The following is a 20696-nucleotide window of genomic DNA, read 5'->3' on the forward strand; positions in this document are numbered from 1 at the left end:
AGGAAAATGAAGTTCTATGGATAGTCAACTTCCATGAATGCGACGTTTAGGTGTTGATGCTAGCACCGTTCTCTCAAGCACATTTTTACAAGAGGATGTAAACCCGATATCTCGTATTCAGTATCAACATATCAAGAACAGATACGGCGTTAATATATACACAGTGAGGTATATTTTAGTACACACACACACACACACACACACACACACACACACACACACACACACACACACACACACACACACACACACACACACACACACACACACACACACACACAAAACAAAACAAAACAAAACAAAACAAAACAAAACAAAAACAACAAACAAACAACAACCACAAACACGATATTTTCATAACATCTCGCTCGTAATCGAACTTTTTTGTGTCAGTCAAATGTGTTTGAACTGAGACTGAAACTCAAAGGCCCATTTATAAACATGGAATCAACAATTTAAACGTTGGGCACATATCTGTGTTGTCTGCCTCACAGTCCCGTCACCGTACAATTTTCTCTTCTTTTTTCATACCTGACTGTATTTCTGTAGCTCTAAATGAAGAAAGTCTTCATTTGAAGCTCCTATTTCACTGGGGCTTCTTTTCAATAAAAAATGGTTGCTTGCTTCTTTCAATAGGATATATTTTCCGAGAATTTGTATTATAAAAAAGTCTAATACTTTGATTGGAAAGTGCAACTCGTAAACCCAACAGCCGAACACATTCGTCTACATCTTGGCAAGAGTGTTCATATAAATATCATATAGTATTCTTTCCTAAAAAAATTAAAGGTCACATGCAACGTAAAACACAACTTTGCAGATTCTGATACCTTTTGGTATGGACTTACCGAAACAAATCGTCAAAAATGCAAATTCAACTTATAAAGTTGAAAAATAACGCGATGAAAAAAACCGCGCGAAATCGGAGTTCAAACGTTTCACTAATTTTCCCCCGACTTTTCGGGGAAAACGGGTTTCAACAGCTGGGCTGCGCTCATAGCACGTGCGCAGTGAAATAGGTTCGCGCAGCTTGGAAGCGGGTTGTCCGGTGAATACTCGGTGAAGGCTTTGGTGTGAGCTATTTTTCTAATGTTTTGTTGATATCTCACAGGCACGAGCTTTTTATAAATATGTTATGACAGTAAATTAACTGTTTATATATTTTTCATTTGTCTATTTCACCACACGTTCTTCTTACCGAGTCACTTTCTCAGTTCGATACTTGAAAGCATATGTTTTTTCATAACCAGCAATGTATATTATATGTCATGAATAAGTGATAATTGTGTTTTAATTATGTTTGATTTTTTGGTTGCATGTGACCTTTAACCTTTTCTGCATCAGTGAATGCGCTCACTAGCAGATGATTATCCTGTAAATGCATACCCGCATACCATCAGGCTAGAGAAGTTAAACGAAATATTTTTATACTTATTAATTTCTGCTTAGGGTACTAGAAACCTTTCTCGATTACACCGTGTATCGTTTATTATGGTTCGGACTCGTCTGTGAGTTTGCTCTTCCTATAACATTAGTGACGTTATCCTGTACAAGGCACTGGACATACAAAAACCGAGTGTAAATCTGCAAGTTGTAATTAGATCTAGTATACATATTATCATTTATGTGTGATACCGATATCATCTTCAATTCAACTTCTAATCTTTATGCGGTTCTAACACATTTACTTAACCAACATTTACCTCTGCCATACATGGTTATCACAGAAGAGGCTCCGCCCACTTTTACTTTCTTTGCGATATGTTGTTACGTAAGCACAACGGTTCGAACATTCCGGAAGTAAAGGGCCAAACATGAAGGAAGAAAACACTCTTTCAGGAAAGCTATTCAGGTGGAACCCTAACTTGTACATGTAATTTGTAGTGATTCATCTAGCACCATGGTAAAACAATAGATTCGGTACACACTACAGGCGTGCGATAACAACCTGTCATTCATGAAACTCGGTCGGTGGTATTGACCGTTACCAAGCACCAGAGAATGTAAACAACATGGCGGCGCACGCATGACCAACCCACGCAGTTGCTTGACATTTATTGATAGGATGCTGTAAAGTTAGGGGTGTGTTCAGCCTCCTGTTAATCGTGACAATACCTGTGCGTATTCTACATTTGAGTTCACTTGGTAGACTTGTGTGATTACGTATATTCACGGAAGGATCGTAAACATGCATTTTCAGGATCTCTTCGATATGGACACACCGACACGTAATTTGTCGTACTGTTCGGTTTGAATATATCGCTAGAGTATACCCAGCATATTTGGAAAAATATCTCAGTCATTTATTTCAAGGTAAGTGAAGTGTAGGTAAGAGTTCCCCCCGTTCCCCCATCCCAAATAATATGTATAAATATTCTAGAATTATAAACAAAACTTAACACAACAATTACTAGAGAACTCACAAAATGATTAAAAGTCCAAAATTTAAGTTAGGGCTAGGTTTAGGGTTAGGGTTAGGTTTAGAGTTTGGTTTAGAGTTGGGGGAACGGAAGGAACTCTTTCCGAAGTGTACTTGACGTAAAATAGTTTTGTGCTGATGGTGTTGTTATGTTATGTAGATTTTAGTTTGAATCAACATAACCATTATGCCAAATATGATCCATATTTATTTCACAGGATAAATATTAGCACCTGCATTGTTTGTTTGCCTCGTACTTGTAGTTGTAGTTAAGTCAGCAACTCATTAAGTGTGGTTGGTTTTGTAAGGTGTTGTCATGTTCAGGAGTCATATTATGCAGATATACATGAATGTCATGATTGTGTTGATATTGCTATTGCAGCAAACAGCAAAGACCCTAGGACTTTTCTCAATTTTGATGCTACTGATGTGCTAAACAGGTCTAAAAACAGCGCTTATTTAACCTAATTGTACAAACCTAGTATTCATACTAACCATGTATCAATTAGTGTTCTATCAAGATGACATCACTGTTCAAAATTAAGCATGAAAGCAGTGTTCACGAATCGTGTTTCAAAGGAACAGGACATTGGGTCCTGTAAGTTTCAGATGTCTGTCTGACCCATTGAAAATTCACAGGACCCATAGAATAAAATTAAACACACATTTCAGATTTAGCATTTCTTATAATTGGCACTGAAATTATAAACAAACATAAGATTTATAAACAGCAAACAGGTGTCACATGTCCCATATAACAACTTCAGTCAAAGTCATTGTGAAATATACAGTCAGACACTGGGGCCGGCGGGTTGTAGACTTCTATCGGACCGTTGGCAAATCTGCCGGATTTGTCAGAGGGTCAGACGCTATTCGTGAACACTGTGAAAGTCAAGGGTCCTTGTTGTAACACTTGTATAAAAAGGAAGATTCTGGTGTCCTTCTATTGAAGTACTAGGCATGTAAACTCAAAATCCTTGGACTCCTTACATTAAAATGCTACATGATTATTTCCATCAAAACATTAGTTCATGCTAAGGATTAGCCTTAGTTCTTGTTTTTCATATCAATTGACATAATTTTGAAAGGAAAGACATTATAAATGTTCATCATTATTAAGGGTAACATGACTTGGGTGTATTGAGATAGCCTTAGAAGCCTTTGAAATGCATGCTTGTCCTGGTGACCAAGACTACTCATTTGTGCCGAGGAAATCTAAAAATCCAATCATGGTAGTCCTCTTTGTCTACTTGCATTGAGGGCTAAAATTATGAACAAGTTCTCAAATTTGTTACAAATTGAAAATTGAATAAAGTAGACAGAAGATGTAAATAGTTAACATTTTTGTATCATTCAAGCAGGACATGCATCTGAAGATAGATGGAATAATGTTTGCAGTAGTCTTGAAAAACCATGAATTTCTAGGGCTGCCTAGTCTGTTTTGTGTAGGCTGCTTTTTATGTGTCGCACATCACCTCACAGCTTGCTTTTTATTTTCACTCCAGTGTTCACGACTTAGTGCAAGGACATTGCACCCAAAATGAGCAGAGTTGCAGTTCCTCCTAACTCCTCTTACAGAGATACATCTCCATCAAAACTACCTCACTACACACCAATAGGGATGAGTCGAAAACAGTTTAACAAACAGCCTTCGAAGCTGGAAATGCTACAAGCAGACTTTCAGTCAAAATTGCTCCGTGAAAAAGAAGAGAAAATGATAAGGATGTATGAAGATCAACAGAGACGGGCGTTGTCAAAAGTTGGTCAGCGCCAGAATAGTGGAAACAGTTCCACAGGAGGTCCGTCTGCTCGACAGTTCTTTCAGCAGAGACGTCAGCTGGAACAACAGGGGTATAACTCTCCTCCAATTGACGAACACTATCGTATGATGAGGAGAGGGTACTCATCAGGGGGTTACAGCAGTGCTAGTAGTCATGCATCAAACTCCTCATCAAGGCATGGCAAAAATAGTGCGGGGAAGGACAGAGCTAACTTGTTACAGCCCCTTAATGACAAAAAAACACCCCCCGTGCCAACCAAAGCTAGAATTGCTAGACAAAGGCCGAATGCACATAATAATGCAAATGCTGTGCAGACTCCTAATGGACAGTATGACGTGCGACAAGACAATAGCAGAACTAGTAGTAATGACAGTAGCCCACCTCCAAATTTACACACTTTACGAAATTTTCAACGAAAACGATTAGGTGCACCACCTCCAAAGAGGAACGAATCCGAAGGTACTAAAAAACTAACAGACTTTCAACGCTGGCAGATGGAGCAGAACAGGGCAAGAGAGCAGAGACTAGACAGACATCATCAGTCTGTGCAGGAAGGGCACAGTCCACCAGGGGGTCAGTGGGGGGAGGGGGATAGCACAGATGGAGACAAGGAGAACCAGGATGTGCAGGATGACCTAGAGGAGAAGCAGCGTGAGATCATGGAGGAGATTGAGAGAAATAAACAAGAACTGGAATCCATGAGGAGAAAGAAGGAGAGGGAAGAAGAAGAGGTGAGTTCATGATACTTGGTTTCTTCCAACATCAGGGTTATCCCCTGCCTCCAATACTATTCCCCCAGATTTAACTGACACACTGAAAGTACCCTTTATATTTAATACTGAAGTACTCTTACCACTCTAAAAATACCCACCAACAACACCGTCAGCTTAAATCCCACAATAACCATGTTTTTTTTGATGAGTTGAAATAGGAAAAGCACATATTTTCTGTATGGCTAAATAAGGGAGAGAAATGTTTTTGTTGAATAATACAAAGGCATCCTTTAAAATATTTTGAGATGACTTTAAACTTGCTGGAATCCATTCGCCATGAGATATCATCAGTTTAGATAGCTTGCTCCATTCTTTTCCATAGAGATAATAATGTTAAGAGTGAGGCAACAGGAACTTATTCCAAAGAATTTTTGAACCAATTTGCCATTGTCTGATACTCATTCAGTCAAACACTATCGTGTCGAACCTTGATGTGTCAAATGTATGTTTGTCACGAAGTAAAACCTTGGTCCTTGCATATTCTTTATTTAGTCATCATCTTGATGTTGTGTCAAACAATGGATAATTCAAAGTACTTGCACAGATCCCTTTAGCTTCGACACAGTGGTGCTTGACTGTTTGTTTGCTTAATAAGGGATGGTCTGTCTGTGACATAAAGACCTATGCAAGTAAGGGTTTTAGCAAAAGAACAAGACACGAGGTGTTACAAAAATCTTTTTTACGTTACAGCATGTAACTTAGGGACAGTTCATAATATATGGCTAGGGGTGGTGATGATGATTTTAAGGGTGGTCGCCCATTTTGTTCTGGGGGTAGGGGGTCAGCAATTTTGTACACATGTACTCGGGGGTCAGCAATTTTGTACATGACATGCAGTGGGGCCACTTACTTTGTACATATATTTGGGGGGGGGGGGGTAATTGACATTGTACATGCTTCTCCATAAAAATCATTATCCTCCCCCAAGCCATAAATTATGAATGGTCCCTTAGATTTTACTTTATCAACATTGAGGATACCTTGTCGCCTGAACAAGGCAATACATTAATTTGGGCTGAATATGATGATTCACAAATGTTTATGTGAAACCAGTCATATAGGTCAAGTGTAGAAAGGGTTGATTTCCTGGACTGTATCTTGTTAAGTGACACTGGTTAGATAACCAGAGGGTCAGTGTTTGACTAGTCATATTAGGGATTGACATTTGGAGGCCTTTATCAGTCATTATTTCGAAGCAATTGGAGCCATATCAACATGGGCTGATATGGAAGCCCATTGAGGAGATTAGGTGATTTTAGACAAATATTACATGTTGACATACTAAGTTATGTCAGGGATTTTATATTTATTTTATAGTTACATGACCCATCCTGTATCTGTCTGTATATATCCACTTATATCATGTTTTGTTCAGATGTAAGACCAAATATTTGTATGTCTTGGGTTTTAGAATTCTTTTTTAGATTACTGGTCAGTAGGTTCGAAAAGTATAAAGAGTCTTTTCAGGTATGATTTTATTTCATCCAATCTCCCTGAAGATCCGGGTTCGATTCACCACCAATGTGTCAGGACCATTTCTGGTGTTCCCTGCAGTGATATATAAAAGCGACGTAAAACCATACTTACTCACTTTTTTCATAAAAAATATGTGGATATCTGAGCTTATGAGATAGTTTATCCTCTATAACCATATGTCTTGTATTTAAAATATGAATTGACTACAATGTCCTTTCACATTTTATGGAGGTATCCATGTAAAAACCGATGGGCACACTTTGTACATCAGGGTGTCATTGTGCCATGACTGTGTGCAGAGTTGCTCATGCTATCAACCACTGGTTTTCCTGGCTTTTTACAGACTTCACTAATACACTTGCTTTGGAATATTGCTGTGCTGAGACCTGAAAGTGCATTTACTCAATCAAAGTTTGTGTGGAGAACATATTCAGCTGAATTGCAGTCTAAGTAAACTTAGGCTCAGTATTATTCGTTACACTGCTATACTGAGTCTAACAAAACCTAGTAGAAGGTCGCGTCAGGTAACCTTTGAGTGACCTATGACCATCCAATCAAACGCGAGACGGACGATCGGATTTAACCAATCAGACGACTACTTGTTAGGGTTCGGCGAGACTTTAAAACACAGATATTTGACCTGCAGTATATATGCTTATGGGTTTCTAATGACATGGTTACTATTTGCTTATATTTTCGCAAGATGACATCCTTGCATATATTGACAAACATGCTATTTTCAGTGACTGTTTACTCATTGTGTATCACTCGGAAGTGATCGTACAGAAAATAGCATTCGGAATCGTTCGAATCTTTTAGGTAAAGGTTCAAACGGTATGTGAGAATGTTAACTTTCGTGATTTGGAAAGCTGTGTTCTGATTGGTCAGTCCAAAAGGTTAGCTGACGCGACCTTCTACTAGGTTTTGTTAGACTCAGTATAGCAGTATAACGAATAATCCTGAGCCTAAGTTTACTTAGACTGAGCTGAATTGTTTATTATTGGTTACTGATTTACATAAAAATAAACAACTGAAAACAGCCTGTATTGTATCTATGGAAGCTGTGAGTGGCACAGTTTAAACCATATTACTTCACATTTAAATAAATCATATTTATCTTCATGATTATAATATCATTTATAGAGATATAATTATGATCTACGGAGATGAAAGGATCAGTTTCATAGATGAAAGTATCATCTATGTAGACGTAAGAATTAGAGCTTCAATGAATCCACTATAAGGCAGATATTCTACATATCATGAATATTGGGTAATGAATACAATAACCAGTCAGCAGTTGATGTATTGTTCATTATATCCTGTGAAACAAATAGAGATTATTACACGAGCAAGTGTGTCATATGACTTATATGAAACCAGTGTGAAATGTTGTATTGCCAGAGCGAGAGCGAGGGTAATACACAATTTTGCACGAGTTTCGCATAAGTCAAGTGACACACTTGTTCGAGTGTAATAATTTCTTTATTATCCATTTTATTCGTGTAGTCATTTGTGCAGTAAAACACGATAAGCAAGTGTGACGGCCCTGTTCATTGATGTCACGTCTAATTCTTTAATGACGTCACAGATGATGAAATACAGAAACAATGGCTGCTAGGCAAAAGTGATATGTGCACATGTGCACATATGATATATATGTCACTGGTTATGTTACACCATATGGATAATAATAAGAAATAGGTCCTTTGACATGTTTTACCTGAGGTAATTCAACACAACAATGACCAGTGACCACATTACTGTCAAATTAGATATATAGGAATGTTGTCAATATATTGTTTGCACCCAAATTCAAGTAAGAACACTCCATTATAAAAAATCATGAATATTTGATTTCTAGTGAATGCAAATAACAAATTAAATTCTGAAAGGGATACAGTTTGATTCACCGAATATGTGAATGAATCGCAACAACCCTAGTAAGTAACTCCTATGTATGATAAAAATGTTTTTACATGGTGTCACTAATACGCTTCTATCTGTATCAGTTGCCACTCACACATTACAAAATGTCATATGTTAGAAACACTAAAGCTACCTTTGTCTTGACAGAACTTAGGTCCTGGTTCCCACACCCAAAGACAGAACTGCTGATTTGCCTGCATTGTCTTTTAGCTGATGTGGGACACTTGATTTCTCTAGGGCATACTGACGTTAATTGTTCTACATCAGTGGTTATCAGCTTGAGGGAATACTGTCAATTGTCAGCATCTTGATAGTGTGCCAAATATAGATAAAAATACTGTTTATTGTTTTGTTGTGATGTCATTGCCCTGAAAAACCATTCGTATGTAAAGTGTCTGTAAATACTGACAGGTCTCACTAGTTTGACACAAATCGATGTCTGTAGAAAAGCAGCTTGTCTTGTCAGGGGGTTCTAGCTTATTAACATACTGACATATCCAGGGGTTGTAGAGTGGGGCTAGAAGTGCCTTTGTCATGACATGTGTATATTATTAATGAACTTCAATCACCTGAAGACTTGAAGTTGGGGTCTTCAGGTATATTTGTAGGTCATGAGACTAGCTAGGTGCGTGCTTGAGCTTCTGTGACAAGTCCCAATGAAGTCCTGTAATGAATCAAATTCAAGGTCTTTCTGTTTACCTTAGTTTATGTTTCTTAGATTTGTATGTTTTCTTTTTGAAATACCAGTAAGTGTTTGCTTAAATAGAGGGGAAGACATTGTTATTGATAACACTAATATCTACTGAAAATGAGTCTAAAGCCAAGTACTGGTTTGTACTCTAAAAAGGTTCTGGCACAGACTGGTTATTTTGTGCTAATTTTGCATGTTTGTTAGTCAATGTTACTGAAGAAACACATTTTAATTATAAATTGCAAAATGCTAGTTAGTCAGTGTTACTGAAGAAAAACATTCTAATAATAAATTGCAAAATGCAAGGTGCATCATTACATGCAGCACTTGTGCAGGTACATAAGTAAACACAATTCCATGGGAACATTTCCTTTATTTCACATATCCATGTAACACCATCAGCATGAATATTGTACGTACAAGCTTAGGTATCAAAGCTTCAATCTCAATCTATATTCACACCTTATGTGACGAGAGTCTGCCCAATCAATTGGATGACATGTTTACCATATTAGTAGAGATGAGCCTGGCATTTCATGTAAACATAATGTGCGTATTGCCATGGGAACCCACACACATTGATTCTCGTTGGTGTCCCCTATTCCCAGCCCAGCTTCATAATCTATAGACTCACGTAGTACAAGTAAACACCATTGTCAAGTTCCTCTTTGTCTGTTTCAAAGTGCTTCCACGCAATGCAGAGGGAACTGTGCCAACGCCCAAGCAGAATTGATTGGATTTTTGTTAAGAATTTTTTAAAGCAATTTGTATTGAAACACATTTGACATAAGCTGAGAGAGAAAATACAAGAGCAAACCAGGTCTCTGTGACCACGTGAATAGAAAATTCATATGTATGACTTACTGCATGCATTATCCAACACTCAAAACTTGAAGGCAATAAACTGTAAGCAAATTGTCAAAATCTTCTTCCATAAAGGTTGGAACTTCACAATTTTCTGATTACTGCAAGGAGCTTTATAAATGAAAAGGGATCAACCTTCCACAATGTCTTTGAAATCTGTGATAGGTGTGTATTTAATTTTCACAAAAAGGGTGAGAAGGGTGAGTCACTTCATGTCAACCCTCATCTAACCTATGTACAGCCCCTACTAACACAGAACTGTTTAACCTGCTCAAGGTTTGAACTTGTGGGAGTAATATGTGCTTTGTGAGTTCACCGCTGACTGAGTAGTTATTAGTCTGTGCAACTTGTGACTATGTAACTGCCTTGATCAGCTTCTGGGCATGCAGTTGTGTCATTCATACATTTATGGGAAATACTACCTGATATATATTTTAAGGGAACATTAAACAATATTGAGTTCCTCTCATGTCTGTTCCTGTGATACTTGAGATTGGCAATTACATGTAAAGCCAAGCCATCACCCTTGGATTATGCATTCATGCATATTCATTGAGGAGAATATAGTCACCTTTTTCTTTTCTGTGTTCACCAGTAAGAAACAGATTTCTGATCTCCAACATTATGACATTTCAAATTGACCATTCATTTGGAAATTGACAGTTTTCTTCCATCATTTGTGAAAAAAAGTTGATTTATACATGATCATTTAACTCTGTGGTCAGATGACCTTTAAACATAGTTTTGATGTTGTTCAAGAATAAGGTCTTTGGTTAATAACAAGATTATCACTTATCAAATGTGGCTGCAGTAAATCAAAACAACTTTCTAAACATGAGTCATTTGAAAGGCCTCATTTTGTTATCTTTTTACTGAACCTTCAAGATAGTTCATTTTGCAGATTAATGATTATGAAATCTTTTCAAATCTATTCATCATGATCATACCAACCATTTCTTTTGCCAAAAGGCTAGGCGGGAAGTGGAGCTGGAGAGGAAGAGGGAGGCAGAGAGAGAAAGGAAGCTCAACAGGCAAATGGAAGAAGAGAGAAAGAAGAGAATGCAAGAAGAAGAAAGAGAAAGGAAGGAAGAAGAAAGACTTCAAAGAGAAGAAGAGAAAATGAGAAGAAATGCAGAGAACAGGCGTAGGCAACAACAACAACAGCAGCGGCGAGTTCCACCACCAAGAAAACGCACACCATCACCTGTGGAGGATGACTACCGTGTTCCAGAGAGCAATGTAGACTTCTACATTCAGGCCGCCATTGACAGTGAGGCCCAGGGAGAACAGGGGCAGCTTGTTCCATGTAAGATCTGTGGTAGAAGGTTCAATACTGACAGACTTGGTAAACATCAGGCTGCTTGTAAGAATGCCAACAAGAAGAGGAAAACGTTTGATCCCACAAAGATGCGGACAGAAGGGACTGAGATGGCCAAGTATGTCGGGAAGACCAAGACACCGAGGAAACAACCGGTAAGTTGTATCAACTGTGATTGCTTTGAGGATGGGTTTGATTCTGAGGAAGGTCCAGGCTGCTTTCACATAAGTATTTGTAATTGACATTTTGCTGTTATGTGAGGTTCGAGCATTCTATAAGCATGGTCAACCCACTGTTGTGAAGAAATGCCCATCTCCATGAGGCAAACAATGATTTACACCACTTGTGAGACTGAGTGAGTCAAAATTTTACGTCACATCGGCAATATTTCAGCCATATTGAGACGCACTTGTATGAAGCTATTCATGTAAAATATCTTTGCATCTGGTATACTCACCTCATGACATTCCATATTATAAGACTGAAGGTGAAAGAAAATGTTACCAAAAGACAGTTTGCAGCTGGTAGGACATTGGATTGTTTTGTTAGGACATTCCCCTGTATCTTTACGAAACCAAACTATTCTGTGGTGGTGTGTGGTCCTTTGCAAAGAGCCCAGGTAAAATATCAGTTGAAGGTGGTTGTTGAGAGTCCTTTGATAGGTGACTATGGCAGCTTGACACCTGAAAGTTACTAGGACTTCAGTCCTGGTTTACAATGAATCAAAATTTAATGTAACACATGTGGTCCTGCCTTAGGCAAGTGAGTTTGTGCCTCTGTTCACTCAGCAGTGAATGGGTACCTGGTGGGATATGCACCTTGTGTTGGGATGTTAGCACATTATAAGTACACACAATATTATTTTATTAGGACATTTTGGATGACATTCAATCAGTGTTATAGGAAATTAACTGATCTGAATGCGTGGCGTTACCTCCTCTTTGTCAACCATGACTCCCATGAGTACCTAAGTCTTTAGTGATTTAAAAAATCTTACATTGAAAAGATCATTTAATTCCTACATTGTGTTAATTTTTCTCTTGCATGAATTTGGTGTTTGGCAAAATGTTTAATAACTGTTGAAAAAGGAGTTCTTCTAATCTTTATGAATCATACATGATCTGTTTACATTATTTAGTCATTAACTAAATTCAGTCTAAGTAAACTTAGACTCAGTATTATTCGTTACACTGCTATACTGAGTCTAACAACAACTTGTGGAAGGTCGCGTCAGGTAACCTTTGAGCGAACTATGACCGTCCAATCAAAGGCTAGACGGCAGAACGGATTTAACCAATCAGACAACGGCTACTATTTAGGGTTCGTCGGGACTTACAAAATGGATTTTCTCGTCCCTGGTCGCCAACACTGATCTCCCAACAAACGAACATCCGCATATAACACCTGCAGTATATACGCTTTGGGGTTTCTGTTGATATGGTTATCATTAGCTAATATTTCCGCAAGTTGACATGCTTGAATACGGACAAACGAATTTTCAGCGAATGTTTACTCACTGCTGTGGCGTGCATCACTAGGAACCGATCGTACGGAAAATAGCATTCGGAATCGTTCGGGTACAAACTTTTTCGAGGTAAAAGTTCAAAAGGTATGTGCGAATGTCCACTTTCGGGATTTGGTAAGCTGTGTTCTGATTGGTCAGTTGGAAAGGTTAACCTTCTACTAGGTTTTGTTAAACTCAGTATAGCAGTGTAACGAATAATACTGAGTCTAAGTTTACTTAGAAACTGTAACTAAATTCAGTAAGGTATACATTTTATTGACTGTGAGACATAAAGAAATGAAGATTACATGAACATCAACTAATGAAACTTGACATGAACAATATCAGACTATTTAAGATACAGGACAAGCTTCTTTCTCTCGAATCACAGATATTGTCTGTATTTTTTTTAAATTTCTGGAACAAACTTTTTTTTAATCAGTTGGATTTATTTTGTTCTACTCACCTGACACTTCTTTCCCTGATGTCGTGTAAATGCATAATTGCCTTGGGATAGGAATTAGCCGTGAAAAGTTATCAGGGGTGTAAGTTAACAAAGAACATCTACAGGAATGAAGCGTGGTAGACTCCTAAGTGTTGGAAACTTCACTAGCCCTTAGGATACCTTTTATGTTAACACAGTTGGTATGGGCAAGCTGTTGGTGTACATGATATTCATGTCTTATTTTAGTGGTCTGTGCTCAACCACTGGTTCCTGTAGAAAAAGGGATAGACTTTTGATACTATTGGTGGGGCAGTGGGGTAGCCGAGTGGTTAAAGCATTCGCTCATCATGCTGAAGACCCTGGTTCGATTTCCCACATGGGTACAATGTGTGAAGCCCATTTCTGGTGTCCCCCGCCGGGATATTGCTGGAATGTTGCTAAAAGCGCCGTAAAACTATGCTCACTCACTCACGATACTATTGGTTGGTCCATGTAAAAATCCACAGTGAAAATTATTTTGCACATTAAGTCTGTGAATGTTTAACCACTTGTCTTTATGTCCAGATGTTAATACCGATATGTAAAGCAAAATCCATAAACCTGTCACCGTTAAGTGTGTCGTTGTTTCCCCACCTGTCCTTCCAGATTTATGACATTCCTCTCCACAGGAGCTGTGGTCTTTAAGTTGAAATATTGTCAACTTTAATTATACCATAAACACGATGTTATCAAACTTATAACATGTTAAGTGGATACTGGCTAAACATTGGATCCTGCCCTTAAAACCATTACAAGATTGTTACAATTTTAACTTGAAATATGGGACCACATGCTTATATTCAAGAACACATTTTGCACTGTGATAAAAGTATACAATACATATTCATAACAGGACTGAAGATTATTTTGATCTCACGTATTGTGATATTGTTTGGTCACCCAGTATCTGATTATCCAGGCTGTAACTATTTCAACCAGTCTGTTGTGACACCAGGTCGAAAATACACACTACCCTACAAAGGTTCCTGTTTCAAGATTGGTGGGCGATAAAGGACTTAGGGTCACCCCATGCGAGGTCTTTAATCCTGGTGTTTTGTGAGTGCCCCGCCGCTGTTAAGAGTTGCCATGTTGCTTGTTAGTGAAAAGAAGTGTGTTGTGTATGGTGTGAGTATAAATAACATGATTTCTTACAATGAAGACAAGCAAGGGGATATTGTTGAGAATGGTAGCATTACTGACTAGAGCCAGTGTGTCTAAACATGTTGAATAACAAGTGAGAGGGTTGGTATATATTTTGTGTTATCAGCTTACATTTAATCTAAGACCCTGGTGTAATATGCTTAATCCATTTGTCACAGAAAGGAGTGCAGAGGTTATCAAGGATAAAATTAATAATCAAGCACCAGGTTTATCATTAAGCATACACAATGGTTTAGTCTCAATTCGCCTACATAAACAATGTAGTCGAATTGGGCTTAGAGAATGCACCCCAACTCTTATAATGAACCTGACTCACTGAGTCTTGATATGTATATGTAGTTGAGTAAAGAGGATTAGTGCATCCACTGAGAAGTTAAAACAGGGTTAAAATAAAATGACAGGGATTAATGCATGCAATGATGAGATGTAGTTAATTTCTCACTGTGAAATACTGAGTTGTTATAAGGATATGTAGTTGAGTAAAGAGGATTAATTTAGAAGTTCAAACAAGGTTATAATATAATTAACAAGCTAAATTGTAAAAGCAATGATGACATGTAGTTAATTTCTCGCTGTAAAATACTCAGTTCTCTGCTACTAATAGGCTTTAAAACTTAACCCTTTAAAATGGAGCGTTTGCCAAGCACTGACAGTCACAATGGCTAACCTGCAGAGGGCTGGGTTCATCTTGTCTCAGAGAGGAGGAAGACAGGTACTGCGTCTCCAGATGTTGAGGGTATTGCTGCCTTCAACGACTACATGACCTCTACATGGGTAGACTACGACGCAAGATTCCCGCCTCGTATCTGGAACCAGCATGAAAATACAGGACCCAGAACCAACAATCATTTGGAGGGTTTTCACAACGGCTTCAAGAAACTCGTCAGAAAGCATCACCCGAACATATATGAATTCGTCATTGCTATAAAGAAATTGGAAACAGACTGGCACGCAGACAGATCGATTGTGGAGCAGCTGTCCGCCCCAAATCAAGGATCTACCGAAACCTGGAGAGTCGCTTGGACAGACTTGAGAGCAACTTGCTTCTGGGAGAAGATCACCCCTTCAATTCCTCGACGCAGCTGGTCACCTTATCAAGATGAAGTGAGAATGGACAATGTCACGATTGTGATCGGAAAATGACAAATAACAGAATAAATAAGTAACAGACAAATAACAGAAAGATAAATTCTTTAAAAAAAGTTTCTTTTTGTCCTTCAACTACTTCAGCTAGAAGATGATATGATGTGATAAATAAATTATCATTTCATTGTGATTAGAAAATGACAAGTAACAGAAAAAAATATATATTCTTTTTGTCCTTCAACTACTTCAACTAGAAGAGTCCACTTTTGACTCATGGGTGCCACTAGTTCACCATTGCATAATCAGCAGTCAACAGACCACGACATGTTGTTTTAAGACTGTAGACGAGTTGGGATGTAGGCAAAATGAGAACATACCTACACAATACCTGTAGTATTTTCCTCAAGCAGGTAATCCCCTTACATGTGTGATGACAGGATAAAACAGTTGAGAAAAAATAATTTTTGATTTAAATTAATCTATAAATGTCTCAAGTTTGTTTTTTGAAGGTTCTGTTATGTATATTTGGGTATGCCCTCCAGTAATCTTTGAAATGGTTAGCATTAGAAGAAAATTATATTGTTTATATAGTTATTTTTTGTGATTCAGAGATGTTTTTTTAATTTGGATCTCATTTAGTATGGATGGTTGATACCAATAGCTCCCTTTTTCTATTTGTCTATAGCTGTTAGATGTTTATTGAAAAGTTTAGATGTTTTGAAAATGATGACATTTTTGATTAATTGACATTGTGAATATATTGAGTTTAGACAAAGATACCTCCCTATTTCCTGAGACAAAGATACCTCCCTATTTCCTGAGACAAAGATACCTCCCTATTTCCTGAGACAAAGATATCTCCCTTTTCCTGAGACAAAGATACCTCCCTATTTCCTGAGACAAAGATACCTCCCTATTTCCTGAGACAAAGATACCTCCCTATTTCCTGAGACAAAGATACCTCCCTATTTCCTGAGACAAAGATATCTCCCTGTTTCCTGAGACAAGGATACCTCCCTATAAAGATACCTCCCTATTTCCTGAGACAAAGATACCTCCCTATTTCCTGAGACTAATACAAGACTGGATGGACTAGGTTTCTCAGTATGATTAGTTATCACAGATTGGGTCTCCTTATCCATGCATGCTGAATTAAGGTACCTGCATGTTCAACAGGAAAGACCTGTAGTAATTTATTTCAGTCACGAATGCTTCTCTACAACTTACACTGAGTCATTAAATCAGCAATGTGACCTCTATGACTCATTTCTTTATTTAAACGTAATTTCTATTATTAGCAGAACAATACTTTTTGTAGCAAGTCCACATGTCACTTATTGTAGTATTAATGAAGAAATCATTGATAATATCTCCTAAGAATACTAGAATCATATAAAAATATCAGATGGTACTGTATTTAAGGTACTGTTATCGTTAACTCCGATTTCCAGACAAGTATGCATGTACATACAAAAGAACTTCTTATCTATTACAAATAGTTTACAAGTTTTGTTTTTTAAAGAAAACTTTTACTGTTATAAGAATATAAATTTAGACCAAGTTATCTGTTAAACACATTTTCAGATGGTGAAAGACATGAAATGAAACAAATGATTTTAGGTCAGGTTGAAGCATGAAGCAATGTAAGAATATTATGCATGGAAATATTTTTATTCCATATTGTTTGTTTCTACTGTATATCCATGCACATCATGATGAAGGCTTTTGCAGAGTCAGTAATATATATGTGCTGATAATCTGTACAGTGGCGGGAAGAAAGCATCCTTTGAATTAGACATGTGCGTACTGAAATTGTAATGCAAAAAGGTCTCCTTAAATTCATCACAGGACTCAGAAATGATTCTGTAATTTGAATAATTTTGTTTTGTTTTCAGAAAAAGAAAGACTGGCGTGCTCAACATGAGAGTTTCATTGAGACAATCCGCTATGCCAAGAAGGTCAGTGAGATGGAAGCACAAGGCGTGAAACCACAGAATCTACCTCCACCCCCTAAAACTGTTAACCCAGACTATGTGCGTTGTCCAACGTGCAATCGCAACTTTAACCCCAATACGGCTGAGAGACATATACCCAACTGCCGCGCAAGACCTCGTCGATAAGTCCATTCTTTCATTAATCAGCACATGTGCAAGTGATTTTGTGTATATGGGACAGTAAAGATTTCTGAGATATATATTTGCATATAGAGTGCCGATAATGTTGTTTCCTGAGTGCCAGTAATACATTCTGTGATAATGACGAGATTGTTTAAATTTGTACAAAGAAAATACCAGTATGTTTTTTTATGCCTTAGATGTCATAAATAAAAATAGACCTTTCCTTGGAATTTCCATAAGGGGAGGTACAACTTTAAGAAAACCCTATCAAATACACATTAAAAACTAATACACATAAAACATAAGTTTCTATGAAGTTCTTGCAAATATCTTTGTTGAAATGGTAAAGAACTAGAACTGCTGTGAATGTGTATTTCCATGAATGACATTAATGTCTTATCAGGTTACCAGTACCAGTACCACAAGACTATTTAACAATTGCAGTTTTATAGTCACTTTCATCATCCTATCCAGCTAACACTGGGATGTTTGCATTTGTTTCAGTTGAATAGTTTGTAATACTACAGGGTGCTTATAAGTCGGTATTTGTCCATGCTGCTTGGCAACCAATTTAATATTTGCAATCTTTTTGAGGGAAGTAATTTATTAGATAAACATTTATTGCACTATGTTGTTAATATTCATTACAAAAAGTAATCATTTACTACCAAGGTGTCGTGTTGTGAATAGTCAATGCCATTTAGAAAGGTAAGAGGTTATATCTTGAATTATATTTTCATAGTAAATTATGGCATCTTATTTGGTGGAGTCCCACCCAGGATTCAATCCCAAACTCTCTAGTAGGGCATCTAGTAACCATCACACAAAGCGAGTAGAGTACTACTTGTCTGAGACAGTGTGTCTAACACTGATGTTTACAAACAAATGATATACCATCAGAAATAAGGCTTCTTTTTCTTTTTATAGTTTACAACAAAACTAAATGAATAAGTGTGTTTAACTGCATACTTATAAGTAGCCATAAATATACTTTACTCTTAATGATAACCTTTCTTTTCCTACCCTAAATATGTATAAAATTTTCTGAAAATATAACATATAATTTTGAAACATTTTAAATTGAACATTATAATGTTCACATAGGATATCTGACATTCATCATTAGTAGTGGTTACCTGGTATGTAAAATAGTGACAAATCTTTTAGCGGAGTTCCTTCTCATTGTTTATCTGAACCTTTTGTTGTGAGACATTGTCAGCTGTACATACATGACTGGGTATTTATTTATCAGACAGGGTAAGGACATATGTAGAATGTTGTGATTATAAGGCAAGCAGTATATTTATGTGTTTCTCATGTCTAACCTAAACCAGCAAGAGAGCGGATGGGTGAAAAATAATGTTCTTCACTAATTGTGTAACATGTTTTATGATATGTTAAAATATATGTCACCTGGTAATAGTCTTTGAATTAATTTATGATTGAGATGAAGTCACTTTGCTTTAGAAACAATATATCAATATATGTAAATGAGGAAAGGTCAAGCTGACCTGGGTTTTTTATGAGGATGCCAGGAGAGTAAAAGTATACTATTACCACAGAGGCAGGAGAAATTGAGATAACAAAACTGTTAATTATTTCACGCTGCAGTGAAAATTCACAGCAGGTGGGAGATGGAAGGCACAAAAATATGGACAGCCTAATGAATGTACTTTGGGAATAATGCTTGCAAGATGTATATTTTGAAAATACGGAATTACCAGATATAAGGATATCACACAGTGTGAAAGTATGAAATATGATTTCAGTCATCTGAAGGATATTTGATAGCATGCAATTCCTCACAATTTGACTACAGTCTGTCAATGTATTGAGGTGATCAGTTGTATCAATGATAACCTTCTCTGTATGTATGTAAACTTGTAGACTGTTGAGCCCTCGGTAATCCACCTGGAAAGCTGCAATAACAATATTGCCCTTATTTAGATGAGATGGACTGACAGAGCATTTTGTAGGTTGCCTTATTTTCTATAATGACATGTAACAGGATGTGAAAGGTTTGATAGACAGTTCAATTTGTAGATGACACTATCTAACTAGTGTTGTCAGTCAGGTATGACATGCACGCACACTTTGTTGTTACTATTTACAAACTGCTTTCATTCATATCAACTGCTGCCTGTATCCACCTCTTGTGACAACAACTTGGCGTTACTGGTCACCACAGCAACCAGACTTACGTACCACCCATTCATGTATACAGAGCTCGAGTTTACAGCTTCACCCAAACACAATGGACCAGTTCCTGCCCATCCTGTAGCAGTAGTTAATGGTGTTATTCCGTGGTTGAACTGCCAGTGACCAGGTGCACAATAACACAATCTATTATTTAGTATTGATGAGCAGGGAAATAACCTTGGTGAAATCTATTGTTAATCAATGTATATGGAAAAGTCCTAATATTGCTGGATTTCTTCAATGTGGTCAATTAACAACAATCAAAGCTGGTCAGTCAACCCATGTATTTGGAATTGATTTGTTTATAGAAACAAGAGGAAGATCTAAATATATTTTGGATATCTATGTATGTCTTTGTAAAACAATAAATATTCTGAAAGCATCAGTTGCCAGTATTTCACAAGTGAATATATGGAATTCATTGTCAGATAGAATTTGTTCTTGTTGAAATTTCCTGTTTTTCGTGCAGTCTTTTTGCATTTTGCCCAGGAAAATCAATAGACACAAGAAATTAAGTCTCTGACTTAAATATTGGTAGAAATATTCCTAGATGCTTGATTGGCATTTTAGAAGATGATATTTGATGAACATGAGATTTTCTGTTGATCTTCTTTTTATGAAAGAACATATGCAATCAGTTGAAGCTGTTGCCATAATTTATCGTTACGTGAAACTGTCATGGTGGTCAATAGATGTTGACATGGTATATTTTATTATGCATATAATGTTTTACTCAAATTGGATTTTAGAACTGTGCTTTGTTGATGGAGAAATGTACAGAGGCGTATTTATAAATGAATGTGTATATGGAACAATAAGACAAGGACTGTTCCCATGTATAAAGCATGTGTTGACCATTAATCATACTTGTATCTTATATATCATAATAACATG

At 37.1% G+C, this 20696-nt stretch overlaps 1 protein-coding gene across 3 annotated transcripts; it reads left to right on the forward strand.

Annotated features, from left to right (window-relative positions):
* The first annotated feature begins 1795 nt into the window (after positions 1 to 1795).
* On the forward strand, positions 1796 to 18873 carry LOC124267096 (zinc finger C2HC domain-containing protein 1C-like). Of its 3 annotated transcripts, none has more exons than XM_046701936.1 (4): positions 1796 to 1852; positions 3925 to 4931; positions 10903 to 11406; positions 17382 to 18873. In XM_046701936.1, the coding sequence occupies exons 2-4, from the start codon at positions 3960 to 3962 to the stop codon at positions 17604 to 17606; spliced, it is 1701 nt and encodes a 566-aa protein (XP_046557892.1). In that variant the 5' UTR covers positions 1796 to 1852; positions 3925 to 3959; the 3' UTR covers positions 17607 to 18873. The 3 variants fall into 3 exon arrangements, with proteins under 3 accessions (XP_046557892.1, XP_046557891.1, XP_046557893.1); XM_046701935.1 differs by having other exon boundaries at positions 1802 to 2313; XM_046701937.1 differs by having other exon boundaries at positions 1802 to 2313; positions 3998 to 4931.
* The last annotated feature ends 1823 nt before the right edge of the window (positions 18874 to 20696 follow it).

The sequence above is a fragment of the Haliotis rubra genome, unplaced genomic scaffold (genome assembly GCF_003918875.1).
Source record: "Haliotis rubra isolate DU_JTF1 unplaced genomic scaffold, ASM391887v1 Scf13, whole genome shotgun sequence".
Taxonomy (NCBI): domain Eukaryota; kingdom Metazoa; phylum Mollusca; class Gastropoda; order Lepetellida; family Haliotidae; genus Haliotis; species Haliotis rubra.

Bases quoted from the DNA above. Each gene is read 5' to 3' on its own strand.
- LOC124267096 (XM_046701936.1), top strand. From the start codon at position 3,960: ATGAGCAGAGTTGCAGTTCCTCCTAACTCCTCTTACAGAGATACATCT. The intron at 4,932-10,902 runs GTGAGTTCATGA...TTTTGCCAAAAG, and splicing joins AGGAGAGGGAAGAAGAAGAG to GCTAGGCGGGAAGTGGAGCT. The intron at 11,407-17,381 runs GTAAGTTGTATC...TTTTGTTTTCAG, and splicing joins AGACACCGAGGAAACAACCG to AAAAAGAAAGACTGGCGTGC.